Source organism: Corythoichthys intestinalis, chromosome 22 (assembly GCF_030265065.1).
Source record: "Corythoichthys intestinalis isolate RoL2023-P3 chromosome 22, ASM3026506v1, whole genome shotgun sequence".
NCBI lineage: Eukaryota > Metazoa > Chordata > Actinopteri > Syngnathiformes > Syngnathidae > Corythoichthys > Corythoichthys intestinalis.
The window spans coordinates 10443461-10469576 of record NC_080416.1 but is presented as its reverse complement, the minus strand read 5'-3'; the positions used below and the strand labels follow the sequence as shown (position 1 = coordinate 10469576).

At 37.6% G+C, this 26116-nt stretch overlaps 2 protein-coding genes across 2 annotated transcripts; both read right to left on the bottom strand.

Annotated features, from left to right (window-relative positions):
* Positions 1-449: 449 nt before the first annotated feature.
* Positions 450-6262, bottom strand: twist1a (twist family bHLH transcription factor 1a). Its single transcript, XM_057827582.1, has 2 exons — positions 4013-6262; positions 450-1271 (listed from the first exon to the last, which is right to left on the bottom strand). The coding sequence occupies exon 1, from the start codon at positions 4561-4563 to the stop codon at positions 4039-4041; it is 525 nt and encodes a 174-aa protein (XP_057683565.1). The 5' UTR covers positions 4564-6262; the 3' UTR covers positions 450-1271; positions 4013-4038.
* Positions 6263-8933: 2671 nt separating this feature from the next.
* Positions 8934-13637, bottom strand: LOC130910365 (fer3-like protein). The gene has a single exon (XM_057827583.1). It carries the CDS (start codon positions 11013-11015, stop codon positions 10677-10679), a length of 339 nt encoding a protein of 112 aa, XP_057683566.1. The 5' UTR covers positions 11016-13637; the 3' UTR covers positions 8934-10676.
* Between the last annotated feature and the right edge of the window lie 12479 nt (positions 13638-26116).

Sequence of the window (26116 nt, the reverse complement as noted above, 5' to 3'; positions counted from 1 at the left end):
ATTCCAGAGTGTTTCTTTAAACTATGCAGACTTGCACTTTCATTTAAAAATAAATTAAAATACCATAGCTTAGCCTCAAACGGTCTAAGATCTAAATACAACAAAAAAACAATTGGCCAACTTGCATTGCAATGGTCCGCTAGCTAAAATGCTATAAAACACTTTTTTTTTTTTTTACATTGCTCTTAACAAATCATTCGAACACATACAGTATTCCCACAAAAAAATGGCTATATTTACCTATAAATGAAATAAAAAATGCATTAAAAAATAGCTCAAACAAAAACTTAGCTTATGTTGGTCTTTACAGGGAGCAGCTGGAGCCAGCCATGTTAGATGAGTTATGTTATATTGACTGTTTCCACGAGAGGGCAGTGTATCCACCCAAATCAATTAAAAAAAAATGCAAACACTTTCAAAAAAAAAAAAAACGCCACAAACGACAGACACTCGAAGCAGCAACATTTGATTCGAAGCTTTTTTGTAATCAAATTACTTGAGTTAATCGATTAATCCTTGCGGCACTAATCAGGTATGTATCCGCGGTGCCAATTCCATACTGACCCGTATCCACCTCTATTTCTTCTAACTGCAAAAGCACCTGCAGGACCTTCACTGCATTCTGACCTGTGACTTTGGTTGCCATCTGGGAATATCATGCAAGCTTCCCGCTGCTCCCACCGACTAATTACGGGCTTCCCAGATTTCCGAGCGTAAGAAATAACCGCGGAGTAATCCTGAGGTATGAGATGTTTTCCTTCAGCCCCTCCGCAAAGGCTTAATGACAAAAGTAAATAAATTTTGCTGATTAACTGTAAAACTAACGGAAATGACTGTCAGGTGAGTGACAAACTGAATTCATACTTGTCAGAAATGTCCTTTCATTTGTTTATTAGCAAATATTTACAACCGTTCTGTTGTACCCCCTAAATAAATATTCAATTGGGGCAAGTGGATTTCTCACCAGTAGAAAAAAAATAAATACAAATTCTCCATTTGCTGTGTAGCGAAGAATGTCAAAGGAATTGTGTTGTTTCTCTCCGGTTTCCAAACAGCTCCTCTGAGCTGCTTTTGTTTGGACAACATTCATCTAGTCGCAGTGGTCTCTCTTCATATCCGTCTTGTCCTGTAAGTGCTCCCTTGCAAACATAACAGTCCCTGCAACGGGAAATATGGCACATCCCGCTCTCCTCGCAGGAATGAAGCTCGGGCAGATGGGCCTCAGCTGCGCTCAGGCGGGCTTGTCACGGGAGTCTTCAAAAATGGAGGATCTGGCAAACAAATATGGAGGGGGGTTAAGAATTGACAAAGACGTGCGTAAAATGTATTCACTTTATAGAAACGTTGACGTATTAAATAACTCATTCAGGCCATTTTTCAAATGGATTGGACGTTTATGACTGTCAATGGCATCTGATATGTGCTTGAAATTATGCAGCAGTTGAAATAAAAAGTTGTCCGGATATTAAAAACACGACAGAAATGGAGAAAATACCGTATTGGCCCGAATATAAGACGGCCCTGATTATAAGACGACCCCCTCTTTTTTAACACTCAAGTTTGAAAAAAAGACTTTTTGAACCCCAAATTAATTTTTATACAGAAAATAATTACAGTACATCCGAAACAAATGATTATAACAATATATTTGAGAGAAAAAGCATGTTATTTTGCCTCATTCAAATCTTAACATCTGAACATTTAAATATGTAAACTAAAGTGCAATCACATTTGTAAATGAATGGTTTCTGGTTTTTGAAATGTCAATAAACCAATCTATCGTGATAAAACAACAAAATGGTAATAACTGCATTAACCATCAAAGTGAAGTCTAATTCTAACTGTAGTCTTGAAACAAATCTAAATAAGGAAAACATTGCAATAAAATAATGCAAACTGGTTAAACTTGAGAGTAGCCGAGATCTGTCATGACAGAACATCGCTTCAATGATATCTGGCGCCATCTAGTGTCGTGAATGAGTATAACGTCTAGACCGTGAATATAAGACGACCCCCTCTTTTTCAGTCTAATTTCAATGCAAAAAAACAGTCATATATGGGCCAATACGGGTAGTTCATTTTAATGATTAAAATTATTCATTTGCATGTTCTTATTGTATAAACTAGTTCATGTGTTGATTTTTTGAAAATGCGAAATTGTTATGGTAGTTTTTGTTACCTTCAATAATAATTTTTTTTTTTTAAATAAATAATCTAACTATGATTAACTCATTCTCATTGAGTGTAATGGACATGCATTTCAAATAAATTGGGCGTCTACGGCCGTCAATGGCATCTGATTAATTAACCAATAACTAAAAGAATGCTTGAAATATTGCAGCACTTGAACTAATAACTAAATTCGAACCCTTTCGCACATGAATTATAACTTTTTTTTTTACCGTTACAGGGCACTCATTGGCTGCCATAGATGAAGTTAGAACGAACTTTCAGTCTAAATGGGTTGGACGTCTAGTGCCATCAATGGCAGCCAATGAGTTGCATACTATGAAAAAAACTTTAGAGATACTTGGGGCCATTACCTGATTGTATTTCTGTTTTAGTCTAAGCGTGCAGCTATCAATTATTTTAGTAGTCAATTAATCGATAAAATAGTTAGTTTGAATAATCGAGTAATCTGATAAGGATCATAAAAAAAATAAAATACCTGAGCTGAGCCTCAAACGGTATAAAAATAAATGAGGATAGAAGTACAACTAAAGAACAATCATTATAGTCCCCTAGCTTAAATGCTAACTTTTTTTTTTTTTTTTTTTTACAATGCTCTTAACGAATGGTTCAAGCACATATTCCCTAAATATTGGCTAAATATCCTATAAACTATATTACAAATGCAGTAAAAAAAAAAACATTATCTCAAACAAAAACTTATGCCGGTCTTAACAGGGTGCAAGTGGATTTAGCCATGTGAAATGAGTGATGTAATATTCACTGTTGCCACTAGAGGGCATTGTAACCACCCAAATCAATAGAACTAAATGCAATCACTTTCAAAACAATCCCTTAGAGCGCCATTTTAATTAAATACTCGAAGCAGCAAAATTTAATTCAAATCTTTTTTCCCAATCGATTTACTGGAGTTAATTAATCGTTGCAGCACTATTTTAGTCATTTCATTTTATTAAATTAGCTTTTTTTTTTCTAATGATTTTTTAAAAATGATTCATATGATAATAATAGCATTTTTTTTATGAACAAAAATAGTCACTTGCTTTTGTTAAAGGTCTTAAATGTCAACTTTTGAATAACCGTCCAGTATGGCGACCAGTGCCTGAAGGGGTCATGAACAGAGCGGACCGGTGTTCTGCCAAAGTCTCCTACATCCGCGAAACATCCTACATGAGTCGAATTTGACACCCAAAGTACTACTGTGCGCTCTCAACTATGTTTAAAGATGCATACAGGCAGAACGTACTAAAAATGCCTTAAGGAAATACTTAAATGTAGTTATATCAAATAAGGACGTATAAACACGCTACGTGACTAATGTGGTCAACTGCTTCAAAGCTAACAGACAAAAAAACACGATGGTTAAAAGTATGAGAGGGTAATACACGCAAAAAGTATTTTTGAGGCAATAAAAAAGTACTAAAAACCTAATTAAAAACAAAAATTGTGAGTACTCGCCGCTTCTAACCGATGTGCGCATGCATGCGGTTGCTTGCGCAAGGGCGCCGAGCATTGTTTTGCCGAACACCGCATGTGGCCCACGAGCCACATTTTTCACACCATTCTGGAGTCACTAAATCATGTTACAGTGCCACTGACAGCGATTGACGTCCATCCAGCCCCTCCCAGTCTAAATGAAGTGGAAGTCTACCACTGTCAATGGCAGCCAATGATTTAATTGAACATTAACGCACTTTTCCCGAGTTCTAAGTGGTAATAATGGCAAAGTACTGCGTGGTCAACGTAAACCGTGCACATTATTAGAGTAACTCTGGTTCGTCAATGAGTTAAAATTGGCACGGGTGGAGTAAATCCAGTTTACCGTTAGGTCCCATCCATCTTGGCCCACTAGTGGCTGGTGGCGTCCCCCATCCTCCAGACGGAGAAGGCGTAGCTGAGCCGTTCGTGCGCCACGTAGCTGCAGCTGGCTCCCCTCGCGTCCAACTCGTCGCTCTGAAGAACTTGACACAGGAAGTCGATGTACCGTGCGGCTAGTTTGAGCGTCTGGATTTTGCTGAGTTTATCCGACGGCAGCGTCGGGATGATCTTGCGTAGCGACGTGAAAGCCTCGTTGAGCGACTGCGTGCGTTGGCGCTCGCGGATGTTGGCCATGACGCGCTGGTTCTGGAGCTCGTCCAGAGAACCGGCGGGGCTGCCGCTGGCCTCGCTACTCGAACTGCCGCCTTGACTTCCAGCGCAGCCGCTCTTTCGGCGTCTTTTCTTAGGGATCTCCAAGTTCTCCAAGCTTTCGTCGTGTTCGGTCCTGCGCGCCGTGGCACGCCGCTTCCTGGCGCCCCTCCTGGGCAGTTGACGTTCGGTCTCCTCCTCGCTGTTCCCGGCGCTGTCCATCGGGGAGGAGTCGTCTTCCCGCATTGTCCGATTTGAACCCTCGCAACCCCGTTTGAGTCCGGTCCACAAACAATAAAATAGTGTCCTGTGCTGATTTTTCAAAAGAATGTGGAGAGAGGTAAATCCCACTCTCTTATAGCGGGGGGCGAGATGCAGGATTTTGGGGAGACTTGTGATTGGGTGGGAAGGGGTGTAACATAATACCGTGGCAGGAATAACTTGTGTTAATATCACAGAGAGACTTGAAGGCAAAAAAAAAAAAAAAAAAAATGGGAAGGGGGTGGTTGTGTTTTTCTAACTTTGTGCTAAAGAGGTTTTGTAGGCGTTTTCTGTTTTGGGGCATTTTTGCACTAAAATCGTTTTTCTTTCGACTACCCACGAGCCAGTTTTGTGAAAACATCGTTTTTGTTGTCAAAGTTGACGTTTTTACATGATAAAAAGGTTTCAACATGGGTTTAGAGCAATACAATATATATATATTTGTGAACAATGTATCCTATATTTTCTTTTACTTATGACATGAACATCACTATATAACAGAGATGAGTAGTAACACGTTACATTTACCTAACTTTTTGAGAAATATGTACTTATAGCCTTTTACTTTTACATGTGCTGATTTGTGATGAAGAAACGCTACTCTAACTCCGCTACACTCTTCTGCATATTAGATTTTATTTATTTTTTGTTCGTTTTGCCAGCGATGCCAACAGTAGCTCTACCAGTTTCACCAATGACATGACTTCATTATACCAATCAAGCTTGCCATTCTATGATCAGGCCGGCCTGTTCAATCACATGGCGTCTTTAAAGCACCGTAAAAAATTAAGTATATGACATAGGGCGCTGCAGTCAACACGACTAGAAAGCGCAGACTTTAACCTCTCTCCCAGATTTTATTTGGCTCCGATTGACCATGAAAAACTAGAGGTATGATCCTTTTAATTTCATAATAGGAACTATGCTTTCTCCACTAGAGGGCACTTATGCTCTTTGGTCGAATGATGCTTCATTTCAGTACATTTTTTCTCGCCAGAATTCAATTATTTTTTTTGCATTTCTTTGGCTTAATGTGCTTATGATGTACTGTATGTTATAGTATAATATAATGACAGCTCTTACAGATAACCTTGTGCAGAGATTTTTTGTTTATTTATTTATTTTTAATAAATCAAACAACGTAAATTAGAGATGTCCCAATCGATCGGCGTCCCAATCGATCGGCATACCGATCGATCGGGTCCGATCACGGCATTTTCAAAGTATCGGAATCGGCAAAAAAATATCGGACATGCCTTTTTTTAATATATATATATTTTTTAAATAAATTGTTTTCTAATTGTATTTAACGTTACAGACATAATAAGTTACACTCATCCAGAGTCTCTAGTTTAGGCTTAAGGTAGGGTTATCAAATTTATCCCGTTAACGGAGGTAATTAATTTCTTTTAAAATTTATCACGTTAAAATATTTAACGCAATTAATGCATGCGCTGCACGGTCCACTCACACATTGTCGCGTTCAATCTGTAATGGCGCCGTTTTACCTATATATAGCGCTACAAGGCAGCGTAATATGAGTAGAGTGAATTTTGGCAGGCTTTGGAGCCTTTTTTAATTGGTTAAAGCCTTAAAATCCCTCTCCCTACGATTAGAAACATCGTGGGAAGCAATGTGGGGAAGAAAGGTAGTAATTGATCTTTTTCTTAACACCCTATGTTATTTCCCAACGCAGAGAAGATATATCAATTGGTACCGCTACGCACAGTCATGGGTGCACTTCCCATCATGCATTTGGGCAGAACAGATGGCTACAGTATCATTTACTGAAAGCTCAACAAATACACTAGATGGCAATATTTAGTCACAATATACAAAGTCACATTTATCCTTTAAGAATTACAAGCCTTTCTATCCGTGGATCCCTCTCACAGAAAGAATGTTAATAATGTAAATGCCATCTTGAGGATTTATTGTCATAATAAACAAATACAGTACTTATATACTGTATGTTGAATGTATATATTCGTCCGAGTTTTATTCATTTTTTTCTTAATGCATTGCCAAAATGTATATGATCGGGAAAAATTATCGGGAATGATTGGAATTGAATGGGGAGCAAAAAAAAAGCAATCAGATCGGGAAATATCGGGATCGGCAGATATTCAAACTAAAACGATTGGGATCGGATCGGGAGCAAAAAAACATGATCGGAACAACCCTAACGTAAATAGTTACTCACAATGTTACTCATTACGTGAGTATTTTTTTTAACCAAATGCTCTTTTTTTTACTTGTACTTGAGTGCATTTTTGGGATGGCTACTTTTACTTTTAGAAGTAATGCTACTCTTACTTGAGTAAAATTTTTGGTTACTCTACCCACCTCTGCTACTAAATCATGTTTCAGCGTCATTGACGGGAATAGACGTCAAAATGGATTGGACATTTATAACCGTCAATGGTGGTGATTGAGTTTAATCTTTTTTGTTTGTGTCAATCTTACAATTAATGGAAAAAACAAGTCATTTTTTCTTGGAAAAATGGATTGGACGTCCATCACAGTCAATGGGAGCAAAGTAGTTTTGATTTTCATATGCTAATTTTAACTTCATGCAGCTTGAAACAAAAAAAAAAAAAAAAAGATTTTAGTTGAGTTAGAAAATGCTGACTTTTGAAAACGAATTGGACGTCTATAATCGTCAATGGGAGCAAACGAGTTAAACACGTTTTATTTTGCATGTGTCTATTGTTAAATTTTATCCAGTGTCAACAAACATATTGCATTTTTTTAGTTGAGTAAAAACTTTTTTTAAAAATTTCTTTCGTTATTTTTTATTTTTATTTTTGCACCATTGACTGCGACTGACGTCCAATCTGAAGTGGGAGGGTGTTCCACATTTGTTGCCACGCTCCCACTTCAAATAGATTGGACGTCTATCACAGTCAATGGGAGCAAAGTAGTTTTGATTTTCATATGCTATTTTTAACTTCATGCAGCTTGAAACAACAACAACAAAAAATAGTCGAGTTAAAAAATGCTGACTTTTGAAAACAAATTGGACGTCTATAATCGTCAATGGGAGCAAACGAGTTAAACACGTTTTATTTTGCATATGCCTATTGTTAAATTTTATCCAGTGTCAACAAACACATTGCATTTTTTTAGTTGAGTAAATTTTTTTTTTTTTTTTTTTTTAACTTTTGCACCATTGACTGCGACTGACGTCCAATCTGAAGTGGGAGGGTGTGCCACATTTGTTGCCACGCTCTCACTTCAAATAGATTGCACGTCTATCACAGTCAATGGGAGCAAAGTAGTTTTGATTTCCATATGCTATTTTTAACTTCATGCAGCTTGAAACAACAACAACAAAATTTAGTCGAGTTAAAAAATGCTGACTTTTGAAAACAAATTGGACGTCTATAATCGTCAATGGGAGCAAACGAGTTAAACACCTTTTATTTTGCATGTGCCTATTGTTAAATTTTATCCAGTGTCAACAAACACATTGCATTTTTTTAGTTGAGTAAAATTATTATTATTATTTTTTTTAACTTTTGCACCATTGACTGAGACCGACGTCCAATCTGAAGTGGGAGGGTGTGCCACATTTGTTGCCACGCTCCCACTTCAAACGGATTGGACGTCTGTCGCTGTCAAAGGCAGCCAATTAGAAGTTGATGCAGGAGTTCTGCTAGTCTAGACGCGTAAAAGTGGCCAGCAGTGACGGCAAAAAATAAACCCAGTGAAACAGGAGGTCGCAACCGGCGGGGGGTCCTCAGTTCGATCGTAACCAGACCGACGTGTTTATTTTCCCGTCAGCGGCCTCGCGTTGAGGTATGCGCTTAAATGGGTCCGACCCCCGCGGGGACGTCCACACCGCGGCTCAGGTTTAAAAGACGCCCCGTCCCGGAGAGCACTCGGGGCGGATCCGCGCTCTCAGCGGGGTCGCCGAGGAGCGTAAAGCAAACACTGGAGGTGGTGAAGGCACTCGTGAAAAGAGGGACGAAATCGACAGAGGTTCATTTTTTCAAGGGGGAGGGAATTGAATCGTATAATGAAAGCTGGAAAAGTGTGAAGTGTCGGGTTGTGGAGCCAAATAAAACCGAGGTGAAGTGATTCCCCAGCGGGGAGAGTTACAACAACAACCGATTGACACCTCAGTGTCGGGATGATATGCAAATCAAGGGATTACGAGGTTTTAGTTGTTAGTTTCTCACACAGGTGAGACATTTACGTGCTACGCTCTCCAAGGTGCTGAAAAAAATCTCACCTGACCGATTACGACTGGGTGAGGGCCAAAAAAAGAAAGAGAAAAATTAGCACTGCGATAATAAAGTAATAATAATAACAGATCCAAGTCCTAATATTATGAGAATAAAGTACGAGAAAAAAATTGCAATATTCCGGGATTAAAATCGCATTACCAAGTAGTTTTATGTTATATTACAGGAAAAAAAGTCGTTTTGTTACTTAATATTACGAAGAAAAAAAAAGAAGTAATGTTACATCATTTAACATTACGTAATATTTATGAATGCAATGTGGCTAATTCAGCTAAACTAGCCGCTACGTACTTCACGTAGTGCTGAACCACCTCGGTTAAAATGAACAAATATATTAAGAGCTATGACGAAGTATTAATGTAATCCTTATTTTGATAATAATTTGATGTACAAGTGCCAAAAGATTAAGGATTTTGGTTCTAAAGCGCTACGTATATGTAAAGTACAAAGTAGCAAATTTAGCTAAATTAGCCGCACAGCATCCATACATATTACATAAAGTAATACTTTGATCCCATGATACTTTTTTTTCTTGTGATATTACCTTTTTCTCGTAATATTAAGGAAGGTTACGTAGTATAATTTCGTAAATTTGACTTTTTTCTCATATTACAACTTTTTTTTCCCCATGATATTACGTAAAGTTAGATTGGATTACGACTTAAAAATGCCGTAATATTACATTTTTCTCGTAAAATTACATGAAGTTATGTTGTATTACAATTAAAATGTCGTAATATTCCGACTTTTTTCTAGTAATATTATGTATAATTACATTTTCCTCATAATTTAACGTAAGGTTGCGTAGTATTACTAGTTTAATCTTGTAAATTTAACTTTCTCATGACTTTTTTCTCGTAATACTACATAAAGTTACGTTGTATTACGACTTAAATGTCATAATATTACAACTTTTTCTTGTAATATTTTCTATAACTACATTTTTCTCCATTTAATCTAAGGTTACGCAGTATTACTAGTTTAATCTTGTGAATTTAATTATTTTTCTCATATTACAACATCTTTCTCGTAATATTACATAAAGTTACGTTGTCTTACGACTTAAATGTCGTAACATTATGAGTTTTTCTTGTTATATAATTACATTTTTCCTCATATTTTAACATAAGGTAATGTAGTATTACTAGTTTAATCTTGTAAATTTAACTATTTTTTCTCATATTACGACTTTTTTCTCGTAATATTATATAAAGTTATGCTGTATTACAACTTAAATGTCGTAATGTTACGACTTTTTTTTCCATAATTTTGGGTAGGATTACTTTTTTCTCTTAATATTACATAAGGGTAAGTACTATTACAACTTTTGTCTCGTGATAGTACAACGTGACTATATAATTACAAATATTTTTTAAAACATTTATTAATGAATAAATTAAGATAATGTTACTCAAAACAAAAATTAAAAACAAGAAACCCACACTGTTACGGTCCAATGTAATGCTCTAAAGTTTTTTTTTCGTACTGTTTAACACATTTCATGCCATTAACAGCAATTGACGTCCAGTCATTAAACCGAGAAGACTGGTTATGAACGCTCATGTTTCAGTGCCATTGACGGTGCTGGACGTCCAATCCAGAACGTTCATTCCCTCCTCCCAGTCAAAATGGATTGGACATCTAGTGCCGTCAATGGCAGCAAGTGAGTTAAAGGGTTAAAAAAAACAATTTGTGCATGAAAAGTTAAATAGAAATTTTAGGGGGTAATGCAATGGACTACTAATTTAAACGCTACTTTTAATGCTGACGTATTTGGTAATTTTGCAGTCATCTCACAGTATATTTCCAAGGCTCTTGACTTGTTGATTGTCCATTTCTAGCTGAACGTCAAGTGTTCTCCAAAAGATCCCTCATAAAGGAGATGTAGACGATAGCCAAGCGCAAGGTCTCGATACGCGAAAGCCGCTTCTCATAAGCGAACGTCGGCACTTTCTTCCTCAGCGCGTCAAAAGCCTCGTTCAGCCCGAACATACGCTTTCGCTCCCTCACGTTAGCCGCCTGCCTTTGCACCATCGTGATGATTCTTCTCCTCTTGGACCTTCTGGCGCCGCTCGCGGGTCGTTCGTCCGGGTTATCGTCCGCTTGCGTCGGCGTAAAATCCATCAGGTTCACATCGCTGACCAAGTGGATCAACGCGGACTCCAGAAGACGCGACTGCAGCTCCATCGCTCACGTTCCGGCGACCAATTTCGTTTATATCCTCATGGTTGGTTTAAATCCGGATGGAGCGCGACAGGGTGAGATCCTATTTGGCCCGGGTCCAATCTGACCCGTGTGGAGAAGGTTCAGCGCTTCTTCAAGTGTGGCGATGTCCTCCTGGAGGCCATTCAAGAGCTTGTGGGGAAGAGGAGGGTCATGAAGTGCTGTTTGCACTTCTTTTCATGGCTTGAAGACCAAACAGAACATTCCCTAACAGTCGGCACACAGCAAAAAGCTTTCTGTTGCAAATTCGAGCAAATAAATGGCAGTTCCCATGGGAGAGGAGAGGGGCGCCCACCCATGGGTGTTTGTTTTCCCTCAAGAGAATGTTCAGGATGTCATCCTGACAATTTGTGCGAAAACGTTTTTGCCCGTTTGGTACCAATTACTCATAGGGACATCAAATTCATGATTGTTTCAGAGCCATTGACGGTGATAGACGCCATTTCTGCATCTGTTGTAACATTTTTGGTCAACCTTTATTTGACAAAGGTGTCAAACATGTCACTGTCATGAGCATTAATGAATGCTTATGACAGATTTCATTACGTGTCATCCAGCAAATTTTGTCGTTAACTCCATTTAAGTCCAGTCTGCATGTTTTACATCCATTCAAAAGTGATACTTAATGACATCAGTCATGCGCATTCATTAATGCGTATGACCAGAGGTGGGTAGTAACGCATTACATTTAATCCATTACATTTACTTGAGTAACTATTTGAGAAAAATGTACTTCTAAGAGTAGTTTTACTATGCCATACTTTTTACTTTTACATGAGTAGATTTGTGAAGAAGAAACGCTAATCATACTCCACTACTTTGGGCTACAATAGTTATTACATTTTTCCTTTTTACTGGACGAAAGGTAGTCCTCGGGTTACAAACGAGTTCCATTTCTACGTTGGCGCATAGACTTCATAATGATATTGACGGGACACGGGGTGCGGGGCCGATTAATAGAGGGCCTGCATCGTTGGCGTGGCTGCCAAAGCTGACCGAGTGGAATCACAGACAAAGAGCTTTTTTTGTTGAAAATTCTTGTGAATAAATGCTTAAATCCCTGAATTCTTTATAGATATGGACGTAAAACAGTCTCGATTCTTGGTTAAAAGCCAAAAAAAAACTGCAATTTGCATTTATTTTGCGTAAATATGTTGAAGTACGATGCTAGTTTGTCAGTCAATGTGGTGGCCACCATATGTAAACAGAGCTTTTCCGGTGAAAATTCTTGTGAATGAATGCTTAAATCCCTGAATTCTTTATAGATATGGACAAAACAGTCTTGATTCTTGGTTAAAAGCAAAAAAAAAAAAAAAAAAAAACGATTACTTACCTTCTTTCTATAGCTATGTTGAAACAAAAGCGGTTGCGTGACGTCTGTAAACGGGGGTTTCCAGGGTAAAACGGACAAATTAAAAATATTTCAGGGGCTTAATGCGCCAAGAATCTGCTATGGCAGCATATAAACATATTGTTCTATCAAACACAACAGTTATTTTGGCTTAGAATACAAAGAGGGGTGCAAGAGCAGAAACCTGCTTTTTCAGCCTTGTCTGTGTTTTCCGTAGTTACATAGTAACTCTGTAAACATTGTAAACATAGTTACAATGTTACTCATTGCTTGAGTATTCTTCTCAACAAATACTTTTTTACTTGTTCTTTAATACATTTTTTGATGACTACTTTTACTTTTGTAATATTTTGAAGTAATGCCACTCTTACTTGAGTAAAATTTTTGGCTACTCTACCCACCTTTGCTAATGACATAGTTATATCATAATTATGATGGTCTTATGACATTCTCTTATGATGCCACTGTGAAATAAAGTTTGTTTTTTGTTTTTGTTTTTACATATTATGATATTTCTGATTCATGAATAAACTCCCACCTCAGATACGCTCATTCCAAACTCATTCACTGCCATCGACGACGATAGACGTCCAATCTATTTGGACTGGGAGGGCGAACAGCAATCATTTGATACATTTTCTTGCAATTCCACTTCTGGAATTTCCCTTTTTATTTTGATGAAATTATGCCTTGCTGCGAAAGGTTATAGACCCTACCCACCGACGTCACAAAACCACGTGCTCGCTGTGTGGTTCCGCCCACTTGTCCGTCATTTTGTCTCTGTATTAGCATTGTTTTCAATTGATCGAGGAATTTAAAATGCATTTCATGGAAGACCCGGTGCTTTCTGATGCCGTAAACTCACTGGATGTGTTGCATAAAAGGCGTTATGTGGAAAAGCTTCGTTCTATACAGTCGCCAGATCCATATTTGATGCCCAAATCGATGTTTTTCGACCCACTGTCTTCGCCCTGTCTGCCTGACATCTGCTACGCTGATATTTACAATGATCTTGTCCACACAAAATCAGCCTATTCCCACGAAAATTTGAAAAACTTCAAGAGCTTGGAGGCTTATAAATACTTCGTTGCTGGTTGGGTGAAACAGGTCCTCGTTCGGCAGGAATCTATCTTGTGCTTGGAAAGGTGAGTTACGAAATTTTCTATTCAAAATCTTTTGTTATTGCTCACATCCACTGTCAAGTCTAATGTATTTCATGTCGTTTGTCAATGGAGTTAAGGCTTTTAATGTTTATATGGTTTAGCGATAGCACTCTCACTACATACATACGTGTATGTTGTCGGCGATTAGCCTAGCAATGATCTTAATTGTGGTTATTTGTCAGCCCCGTAGACGAGGCCAGTTTCTTTCACTTGGTACCCGCTAAATATTATTCAAAAAATAACGATGGTGGAAGAAAGGGAAGTCACAAACATCTTGAATTTGAAACTATGTCGTACTACGTCGTATGTTGTCGGCGATTAGCCTCGGAATGATCTTAATTGTGGTTATTTGTCAGCCCCGTAGACGAGGCCAGTTTCTTTCACTTGGTACCCGCTAAATATTATTCAAAAAATAACGATGGTGGAAGAAAGGGAAGTCACAAACATCTTGAATTTGAAACTATGTCGTACTACGTCGTATGTTGTCGGCGATTAGCCTCGGAATGATCTTAATTGTGGTTATTTGTCAGCCCCGTAGACGAGGCCAGTTTCTTTCACTTGGTACCAGCTAAATATTCAAAAAATAACGATGGTGGAAGAAAGGGAAGTCACAAACATCTTGAATTTGAAACTATGTCGTACTACGTCGTATGTTGTCGGCGATTAGCCTCGCAATGATCTTAATTGTGGTTATTTGTCAGCCCAAAACCCTCTAAGTATATCTTAAATGCATCTTACCGGATATGAAATGACTACTACATAGTCTGTGGTGATTTTTTGGTGCCCAGTTTTCACGTCGAATTGCAGCCGTCCATTTCGCTCTCCTCTTTGGATCCCTCGGAATACGGTAAAACTTCAAGTGTCTCCTTCCATCTTCTCTGTTAGTGCAACCAACAGCCACACACGCCTTCACCATTTTGATTATTAATGTTAAGGAGCAGAAAAAAACGCCGTAAATAGGAGAAATGTACGTAGCCGTAACAGGTTAACACTATGTTTTGACGGACAAGTGGGCGGTACCATTCAGGAGAGCGGAGTTGTGACGTCACGTGGGTAGGGTCTATAGTAGTTTATGGTTTTTCATTATGATTTAGTTTGAAGGAATTTGTCTTTAATTTATCTACCTTTTAGTTAGTTTTTGTGAACACACAATACAGTTTCAGTTATCATTTGTATCTAATTAATTACAATTTTGATTCATTTGTTCAAAGACTGCTTTTTTTCACTACAAGTTTTCATCATTTCGCACACTTTCCTCAACAATAACCACTCTGCTGAGTCCATGAAAGCAAGTTGTGTCACAGAGCAACAACAATCACTTAGTTGACCGCAGCTGGGAAATCCATGGGTGCCTAAAAATACGGTGAAATTGAATGACGACGTGCACACTTGAACATATAAATATTTATGCTTTTGTAACAAAGAAATTTGTCTTTATGAAGGCCTAAACATGGCTGTAGTCGTAGGGAATCAAACTGAAAACTGGCATGCGTGACGTGCAAAGAGAGGTAAAAATTATATATACTTACAAAACTTGAAAATTGTTAAGTGTTGTCAAATCATACCTGAAATGGGGAAAAAAAGGAAGTGAGAAGTCACCTCTAGGAAAGTCTGTATTGCAACTGTATGTTTATTTATATGGTTACTAAAGATGTCCCGATCGATCGGCAACGATCACGTCATTTTCAAAGTATCGGAATCGACAAAATAATATCGGACATGCCTTTTTAAAATATATTAGGGCTGTCAAAATTATCGCGTTAACGGGCGTTAATTAATTTTTTAAATTGATCACGTTAAAATATTTGACGCAATTAACGCAGATGCCCCACTCAGACAGATTTAAATGACAGTACAGTGAAACGCTCACTTGTTGTGTTTTATGGAGTTTTGCCACCCTCTGCTGGCGCTTGGGTGCGACTGATTTTATAGGCTTCAGCACCCATGAGCATTGTGTAAGTAATTATTGACATCAACAATGGCGGGCTACTAGTTTATTTTTTGATTGAAAATTTTACAAATTTTATTTAAACGAAAACATTAAGAGGGGTTTTAATATAAAATTTCTATAACTTGTACTAACATTTTTCTTTTAAGGACTACAAGTCCCTCTATCCATGGATCGCTTTAACAGAATGTTAATAATGTTAATGGCATCTTGTTGATTTATTGTTATAATAAACAAATACAGTCCTTATGTACCGTATGTTGAATGTATATATCCGTCTTGTGTCTTATCTTTCCATTCCAATAATAATTTACAGAAAAATATGGCATATTTTAGAGATGGTTTGAATTGCAATTAATTGCGATTAATTACGATTCATTTTTAAGCTGTAATTAACTCGATTAAAAATTTTAATCGTTTGACAGCCCTAAAATATATGTATATTTTTTAATTAAATCGTTTTCTAATTGTATTTAACGTTACAGACAAAATGTTTAACACTCACCCAGAGTCTTCGGTTTTGGCTTAAAGTAGGGCTATCAAAATTATCGCGTTAACGGAGGTAATTAATTTTTTAAAAAATTAATCACGTTAAAATATTCAACGCAATTAACGCATGCGCTGCACGACCCACTCACTCATTGTCGCGTTCAATCTATAATGGCGCCGTTTTACCTATATATAGAGCTAAAAGGCAGCGTAAAATGAGTAGAGTGAATTCTGGCAGTCTTTGGAGCCTTTTTTCAATTGGCTAAAGGCTTACAATCCCTCCCTCATCAATTAGAACTATCGTGGGAAGCATTGTGGGGAAGAAAGGTAGTAGTTGATATTTTTCTTAACACCCTATGTTATTTCCCAACGCAGAGAAGATCTATCAATTGGTGCGACTACGCACAGTCATGGTTGCACTTCCCATCATGCATTTGGGCAGAACAGTTAAATGGCTACAGTATCATTTACTGAAAGCAACAAATACACTAGATGGCAATATTTAGTCACAATATACAAAGTCACATTTATCCTTTAAGAATTACAAGTCTTTCTATCCGTGGATCCCTCCCACAGAAAGAATGTTGATAATGTAAATGATTTATTGTCATAATAAACAAATACAGTACTTATGTACTGTATGTTGAATGTATATATTCGTCCGAGTGTTATTCATTTTTTTCTTAAAGCATTGCCAAAATGTATATGATCGGGAGAAATTATCGGGAATGATTGGAATTGAATGGAGAGCAAATAAAAAGCAATCGGATCGGGAAATATCGGGATCGACAGATACTCAAACTCAGGGCCGGCCCAGGCCATTTGGGGGCCCTAAGCAAAATAATGCAAAGGGGCCCATATTATTGGCCCACCATTTCGTCACAGAGTACTGTGAAACCCATACATGCAATCCAACCCATACAGTACGTCCATATTTTGTATATTAATCAGATTTTGTTGCAATGCATTCTTCAAACTTCTCACCCCAAATGATTGTCAGTACATACAGTAGATAGCGCCAAACAAACACAAGAAAAGTTAAGGAAGAACTTTTATTTTTTTAAGCTTGTAAGCAAGGATCAAAACTCACAAAAGTCAAATAAAGCAAACTGTAGTAAACAAAATAGAATATAAATTAAACAATTGCCAGATTGGGGGCCCCCTAGTGGTCAGGGGCCCTATGCAGCTGCATAGTCTGCGTATAGGCTGGGCCGGCCCTGCTCAAACTAAAATGATCGGGAGCAAAAAAACATGATCGGAACAACCCTAATGGTTACCAAAATAGTGAACAACAATAAATCAGTTTGATAAGATATATTTATAACCCAACTAAAGTATAAATGACTATTCTCAGATTTTATCCTGCTAAAAGCAAAGCATGTTAACTAACGTGGGAGTTGCATGAGCGTTATCTCGGATACTCACACAACTGGATTGTCATCTTCCTCCGCTGAGTTTTTTTCTCTTACATCGGAGCAGATAAACATGATGGGGCATTCCGCCGGTCGTCGTGGAAACGTTGAGAACCAGCAGCTGGGTGGTGGAATATGAGGTAATCTCACCCTGGGGCTGCCGGGTAAATATTGGTCTTAAATAAGGAGTAAAGCCCCCTGAAAGAGGCGCACAAACACACCTTCAAGGCTTGGAAATGAACAGGACATTGTTATTAAGTGTGAAATGAATGATTTTTTTTGGCTTAACTAAATGTTTGTGGAAGAAAACATCGGCCACGTGATGCTAGCTAGCTTGCGTCGACATCTGGAGTACACGCGAAACTGAAAAAAATAATGACATTTCCAGACTGATTTAAACATTTCTAAAGCTACTTTAGCTCGTAAATACAAGATTCCGCGCATGCCTCGTCGCAGCTAAGGGAGCACTACTCACTAAATCCCTTTTTTATTAAATGTTAGTCCCATACTGTACATCATCGCTAACGCTAAAATGGGAGTAAGTGCCTCAGAATTGGAAAGGAAAATTTCACTTATAGCTATTTTTCATTGATACTTGTGAATAAACCCTCACTTCAGATATGTTCACAACTAGGTTAGTAGTCACTCATTGGCCACGATTGATGGCAATCGTTTTCGTCAACGATGACAATAACGAAAATATTTCATTGACGAACAATTTTTCATGACGAAGGCGAGCTTTGGAGATGAAAACAAAATGAGACGAATGCCAGTTTTTGTCTGATGAGAAAAGAACGAGACGGAAATGTGCCACAGTTTCCATCATATGTTCATGTGTGACATTTTCTTATTGTACGTTTTTGTAGTAAGCCTGCACTGTAAAAGTGTTTGGTTGTGTCACTCATTTGACATGCTGCGCCCCTTCAAGCTTGCTTGTTTTGAAACACATGGAAAGATATGCTTTCATATCTTGGCAAAACAGAATATTCAATGTTGGTTTAGCCTTTAAAGGTCTATGCTAAGTGATCATTACACACTAAATGTAACTTCGTAGGGTTAGCGTTGCATTTGCAGTCTCTCGTTAGCAGAGATGGGTAGTAACGCGTTACATGTAGTCCATAACTTTTTGAGAAAAATGTACTTCTAAGAGTAGTTTTACGAAGTTATACTACTACCCGGGTAGCTCTACCGAGTTCACCAATGAGACGTCGCAACAATAATCACATGACCCCATTACACTAATCAGACGCAAGCTTTCCGTTCTATCTTCACGCCAGCCTGTTCAATCATGTGGTGTCTTTAAAGCACCGTAAAAAATGAAGTATTTGATATAGAATGCTGCCCATAACATGACTCGAAAGCTTGGATTTTAATCTCTCTTCCAGTTTTTACTTGGCACTTGGATTGACCACGGAAAACCGAAGATATGATCCTTTCAATTTCAAAATAGTAATTTTGAAGGAACTCTTCACTATTCAAACTAGAAACCATTTTTCTCCACCAGAGGGCAGTCATGCTTTTTGGACGAATAATGCTTCATTTATGTAATTTTTTTTTTTTTCTTTAGTTGGAATTCAACGATTTTTTTTTTTTGGTGCATTTCTTTGGCTTATTGTGGTTATGTATTTGGTTAATATAAAGTATCATTATAACAAAAGTCCATATAGATACATTTAAGTGCTAAAAAAAATTACCATCGTTTAAAGAAAAATAAATCCAACAAAAATATAAGCAGTTACTATTTTTACTTAAATAGTATTATTTTTGAAGTAACTCTACTCTTACTTGAGTAAACATTTTGGCTACTCTGTCTCCTTGTGCCCTGCGATTGGCTGGCAACCAATTCAGGGTGTCCCCTGCCTACTGCCCGAAGTTAGCTGGGATAGGCTCCAGCACCTCCGCGACCCTCGTGAGGAATAAGCGGCATGGAAAATGAATGAATGAATGAATACCCACCTCTGCGTGTTAGCATAAAATTTAACATGGCGAGCATCCTTTTTTTTTTTTTTTTTTTTTTTTTTTTTTTTTTTTTTTAAACATACAGTTCTTGACATCCAGAAGCGTATAATTAATTTGAAATAAAGTACTGTTATCCTGCTGAGTGTGTATCATCGTAGCAAGAACTGCATTTGGTTTGGACATAACTTGATAGCCATTTACATCTTGTTTATAAGGATAGTACTTTAAACTGCCCTGATCCTGATACCGCTGATATGAACCTGGTTTTGATTTTCATAGTTTACATACATTTTTTAAAGCGCATGCTTTCAACGTTGTTGGAAACTCAAACCTTTGAATTTTTGCAGACAAAAACGTCTTTGAGTTTTCATCGACTAAAACTAGATAAAGACTAAGCCATTTTGAAATGACTAAAATATGACTAAGACGAATAAATATTTTCGTCCAAAAGACAAAAATCTAAAGGATTGCCAAAAACAACACTGACGGCAACAAATACAGTTTTACTGTTATCTTTTACTAAAATATATTATTAGAAACACATAAAACATTGCCATTGTATTTAAAAAGCTATAATATTTAGTACATGTTTTGACCTACTGAGGGCGCCATGTTTTATGCGCACAATGGACGCTCAGGGTGATGACGTAATTTGTCACTGTCACTAGACGAACACTATCGATGGACTGCAATTCCTTCTACGCGGCGAGACGTCCAGCACATGCACTCAATGGTTAAAATGGTGAGTACTTAGTATTTAGGTTTTTATTGAGTCCTTTATTACCTTTTCATTGCCTCAAAATACTTTTGCATGTGTTTCCCTCTTATACTTTTAAGCATTGTGTTTTCTCATGTTAGCTTTAAAGCATATTGTTGATCTATTGACCACATTAGTCACATTGCGTATTTAAATTACCGTTATTTTATATTACTATGTTTAAGTAGTTTCTCAAGGCATTTTTAGCATGTTCTGTCTGTATGCATCTAAACAAAACAAGGTGAAAGGGCACAGTAGTACTTTGGGTGTCAAATTCGCCACCTGTAGATGTTTTGCCGGTGTAGCACATTTTGGCAGAACAGTTTTTTTTTCCTACTCTCGTCTCATCCCGTCTTTCCTGTTCATTTAGCTTTTGCTGCTCATTTTGTGAAATATGGACAGTTCGGCATGCTTATTAATGTTCGTCTCGGGTTCTAATTTAAAGGGTTGAACAGATGACATGTTTATGTCGCTAGAGTCATACTCTGGAAGCCCGGCAGCGTCACCATGTGATATCACCGCCCTGCGACGTCAACAACAATGGTGACCTACTAGTTTAACTAATTTTACAAATTGTATAAAATCGAAAACATCAAGAGGGGTTTTCATATCAAATTATTTTAACTCATAATAACGTTTATCTTTTAAGAACTACAAATTTTAATCATAACTCGTTAACATGCCATTTGACTTCGATAGGCTTCATGGCAGCCATTTTAGAGCAATTTTTCTAGACCCACAAAATATCATTTTCCGTGACTACATATGCACAAAATCTACCAAATCAAGAACAAATTGTTTGGTTTATCAGGTTTTTTTTTTTTACTTTTTTTTTTTTTTTTAAACCAAAATACTGCTGTTTTTCCCGTAAAAACTAGCCCCCCCCCCCAAAAAAAAAATCTTACAGTGTACTTAATTTTTGTATTCATACTAGTATTGCTTTGACATACAAGTTTAATTTGTTCCACGATGACATGGTTAACTCAAAACACTAGATTTCTTTACTCCGGGTTTAAAAGGAAGTAGTAAAAAAAAAAATCACTGACTTCCTGTCAGCTACAGCTGGCATTTTTTAAGCCTTATCTTAAGTCTTTCTTATAAATCACACTTGAAGCAAGTTTAAATGGATTAAAGTTGACTCAACCTGTGTCCTGTGTCCTTGTGTGTAGCACATTGAGCATGGAGAAAAGAAAGAAGACCAAAGAACTTTCTGAGGAGTTGAGAAGCAAAATTGTGAGGAAGCATGGGGAATCTCAAGGCTACAAGTCTATCTCCAAAGACTTGAATGTTCTTGTGTCTACCGTGCGCAGTGTCATCAATAAGTGTAAAGCCAATGGCACTGTGGCTAACCTCCCTAGATGTGGACGGAAAAGAAAAATTGACGAGAGATTTCAACGAAAGATTGTGCGGATGCGAACCTCCACTAACATCCAAACAAGTTTAAGCCGTTTTTCCCGTAAAAACTAGCTTTTCCCCCCATAAAAAAAAACAAAAAACAAAAAACAAAAAAAAACTAGCTGACTGTGTACTTAATTTTTGTATACATTACAGTATCGCCTTGACATACAAGTTTAATTGGTTCCATGACCATACAGTTAACTCAAAACACCAGATTTCTTTACTCCCGGTTTAAAAGGAAGTATTAAAAAAATCACTGACTTCCTGTCAGCTACTTCTGGCATTTTTTTAAGTCTTACTCCACAAATATTGTGTGTGGTCCATATAGCGCATATATATAATACACATCCATGTTGTTTTAGGCTCGATGTCACCGACAAGCAACATTTTGCATTCCTTTTGTAATCACACCAAGTCATTAAATCGGAGGAACCCGACACATGCTCGAAGCAATGTTGTTGTAAAGGCGATTAAACAGAGAACTTGTCGAATTAATTTGGTGTCGGACGCGAAAAAGGGAGGGAAAATGAAGGAGATGAGTAATGGAGATGAGTTTAACTCTTGACCAATCAGCAACTTCTTAATGTGTCATCTTCAAAACAATCACTCTTTCTTTCCCTTCTTCATTTTTGCCTGCTTGCACCCAAAAAGTGACTCATTGGTTGGCTTGTCTCACCTTTCACGGTATTCGATTGGTGGAAGCCAGCGGCCAATGGTGGGGTGTTTATACAGCTGGGTGGCCAGTTAAAGGTGGGGCTTGCTCGCTTGGTGAACGTTGCTGGCAAACAGCCAACAGGACCACTATATATCTGGGCCGCAACACCCGGCAACCTTCCATCTCACTTCCTTCAATGCTACAGCTCCCTCCCTTTTTATTCCTCTTTCCGTCTTAATCCAATGCCGAAAATCCCTTTGCTGTCCCACCCACTGTCCAACATGTCAACACCTTCTTTTCTACCCCCATTCTCTCTTTTCTCAACTGTTTATTTGCTCTAAAAGATCCTGGCCACTTCTTGGACTCTCTTTTTAAAGATGCTGGGCGATAAAATGATCGTGATCACGGGAAAAACTCGATTTTGGTGGTCAGAAACCAAAATCTGATTGATTGAAAGTAATTGACTGAATTTAACTTTAGAGTAATTTATGTATTGCAATTTTCATGAGGTCATTACATGATTGTTCTTTTATTAGTTACAAATTAAACAATCCCAATCAGTTTTACACTGCTGGCCAAAAGTATTAGCACCCCTGCCATTCTGTCATAAAATGCTTAATTTCTCCCAGAAAATGATTGCAATTACAAATGATTTGGTAGTAATATCTTCATTTATTTTGCTTGCAATGAAAAAACACAAAAGTGAATGGGAAAAAATCATTATCATTTTACACAAAATCCCAAAATGGGCCAGACAAATGTATTAGCGCCTTTTGAAAAATCATGTGACGCTTCGCTAATTTGTGTAATTAACAGGACCTGTTACTTACCTGTGGCAATAACTAAATCACACTTGCAGCCAGTTAAAATGGATTAAAGTTCACTCAACCTCTGTCCTATGTCCTTGTGTGTACCAGATTGAGCATGGAGAAAAGAAGACCAAAGAATTGTGAGGACTTGAGAAGCAAAATTATGAGGAGGCATGGGCAACCTCAAGGCTACAAGTCCATCTCCAAAGACCTGAATGTTCCTGTGTCTACCGTGTGCAGTGTCATCAATAAGTGTAAAGCCTGTGGCACTGTGGCTAACCTCCCTAGATGTGGACGGAAAAGAAAAATTGACGAGATTTCAACGAAAGATTGTGCGGATGGTGGCTAAAGAACCTCCACTAACATCCAAACAAGTTCAAGCTGTCCTGCAGTCCGAAGGTACAACAGTGTCAAACCGTAATATCCGTCGGCGCCTGAATAAAGAGGGACTCTATGGTAGACTACACAGGAAGACCCCACTTCTGACCCAGGGACATAAAAAAGCAAGGCTGGAGTTTGCCAAAATTTACCTGAGAAAGCCAAAAAGGTTTTGGAAGAATGCTCTCTGGTCAGATAAGACAAAATTAGAGCTTTTTGGGAAAAGGCATCAACATAGAGTTTAAAGGAAAAAAATACAAGGCCTTCAAAGAAAAGAACACTATCCCCAAAGTCAAACATGGCGGAGGTTCCCTTATGTTTTGGGGTTGCTTTGCTACCTCTGGCACTGGACTGCTTGACCGTGTGCATGGCATTATGAAGTCTGAAGACTCCCAACAAATTTTGCAGCATAATGTAGGGCCCAGCGTGAGAAAGCTGGGTCTCCCCCAGAGGCCATGGGTCTTCCAGCAGGACAATGACCAAAAACACACTTCAAAAAGCACTCTAAAATGGTTTGAGAAAAAGCACTAGAGACTTCTAAAGTGGCCAGCAATGAGTACTGACCTGAATCCCATAGAACATCTGTAGAGAGATCTAAAAATGGCAGTTTGGAGAAGGCACCCTTCAAATCTCAGAGACCTGGAGCAGATGGCCAAAGAAGAATGGTCTAAAATTCCAGCATTGTAAGAAACTCATTGATGGATACCGGAAGCGGTTGTTCGCAGTTATTTTGTCTAAAGGTTGTGCTACCAAGTATTAGGTTGAGCGTGCCAATACTTTTGTCTGGACGATTTTTGGAGTTTTGTGTAAAATGATAATCATTTATTTATTCATTTTTTTCACTCTCTTCTGTTTTTTTCCATTGCAAGCCAAATAAATGAAGATATTACGACCAAAGCATTTGTAATTGCAATCATTTTCTGGGAGAAATTGAGCATTATCTGACTTTATACAAGCAGTGTATATTACACTGTTACGTAGGGCAGTAGCCAGGGTGTATTTCTGTTTTTATTCATTTTAATTTCAGTTATAGTATTTAAAAAAAGACAATAATTATTAAATTTTTCAAGCAATAATTATGGCTGATAGTTTTTTTTGAATGACCAATGAAGTCTCCTGCATATAAAGGGTTAACAATCTCATGCGTCAACTTTCTGCCCACTGTAGTGACCGCTGTCCCTGAAAGGGTTTATTAATCGGATTAATCTTTTTTAATCTCACTTAAAATGTGCTGTAAACAAACCTCAACTTCAGGTATTTTCATTTGAAGTCTTTACATTGCTGTTATTGTATTAATTGCAGGTTATTTTAGTAGTTGATTAATCGATAAACCAGTTAGTTCAAATAATCGAGTAATCACATAAGTAATCTAAAAAATTAAAATACCTGAACTGAACCACAAACAGTTTAAAAAAAAATAAACAAATGAGGATCTAAGTACAACAAAAGAACAATTGGCTAATTTACATAACAAAAGTCTGCTAGCTTAAATGCTACAAAATGCTAAAGTTTTTTTTTTTTTTTTGTAATGGTCTTAACAAATGGTTCAAACACATACTCCCACAAAAAATGGCTAAATATACCTATAAACTAAACTATGAATGCGTAAAAAAAAATAACAGCGCAAACAAAAACTTGGCTTATGTTGGTCTTAATAGGGGGCAGCTGGATTCAGCCATGTGAAATGAGTTGTCATATTCACTGTTGCCACTAGAGGGCTGTGTATCCACCCAAATCAATAAAACTACACGCAAACACTTTCAAAACAAACCATCACAACGCCAATTTAATTAAACGGGTACTTGAAGCAGCAAAATTTAATTCAAATCGTTTTTCTAATCGAATTACTCGAGTTAATCGTTGCAGCGCAAGTTCATTTAATTAATCCTTTTTAATCTCACCTAAAATGTCTGGAAAATAAACCTAAATTTGAGTTTTTTCTTTTCATCTAGAGCAGCAGTCCCCAAACTACGGCCCGCCTCCACATTTGGTCCGGCCCCCTGAACATTATTATTATTATTTTATTTACTTTTGTTCCATGAAGAATCCAGAAATGGCTATTTGATTGTGGCTTTCTGAAAAACAATATTTTTTTTCACATTTAGGCACTCCTGCAATCGTCATGCTTTTTCTGCTACAAACTGACCCTGGCCCCTCATCAGAGAAGGGAAAAGTTATGTGGCCCTCACAGGAAAAAGTTTGGGGACCCCTGATCTAAAGTCATTGTATTATTATTGTTGTATCAAAATTAATCTAATTAATTCAATGGCTGCCAGTGACGGTAACAGATGTCCATCCATTTTGACTGGGAACGATCTGGACGTCAATTCCCGTCAATGATAGAGAATGACTAAATGACATATTAATTCATAAAATACATCCCAAAAACAACAACTCCACAGCATTTTTTGTTGTTGTTGTTCTTGGTGCTGGGCAGTTCCAACCAACTGTCTAGACAACAGTGATTACCTCTTGATTACGTTTGAGCCTTTATTAATTTCACTCTGCTGCAAGCTTGTGTGGAGTTTTGAAAATAATAATAGTAACAAAAACAGCGCGAGGGAAGCTATTGTGAATTGAACTAGCTTTTTTTTCCAACAATGTGTATCAGGAACAGGAAAATGTTTGTAGGACTCGACGGGAAGCCGCCTGTTCAGAGTCCAGACGTCTTTTAAGTTATTGGCCGTGCAGCAATCCTTTGGGGGATGAGGGAGTATTTGCTTTTGCTTGCATAATATACAGTATG

Excerpts from the sequence above, each read along its gene's own strand:
- LOC130910365 (XM_057827583.1), bottom strand. The coding sequence starts at position 11,015 with ATGGAGCTGCAGTCGCGTCTTCTGGAGTCCGCGTTGATCCACTTGGTC.
- twist1a (XM_057827582.1), bottom strand. The coding sequence starts at position 4,563 with ATGCGGGAAGACGACTCCTCCCCGATGGACAGCGCCGGGAACAGCGAG.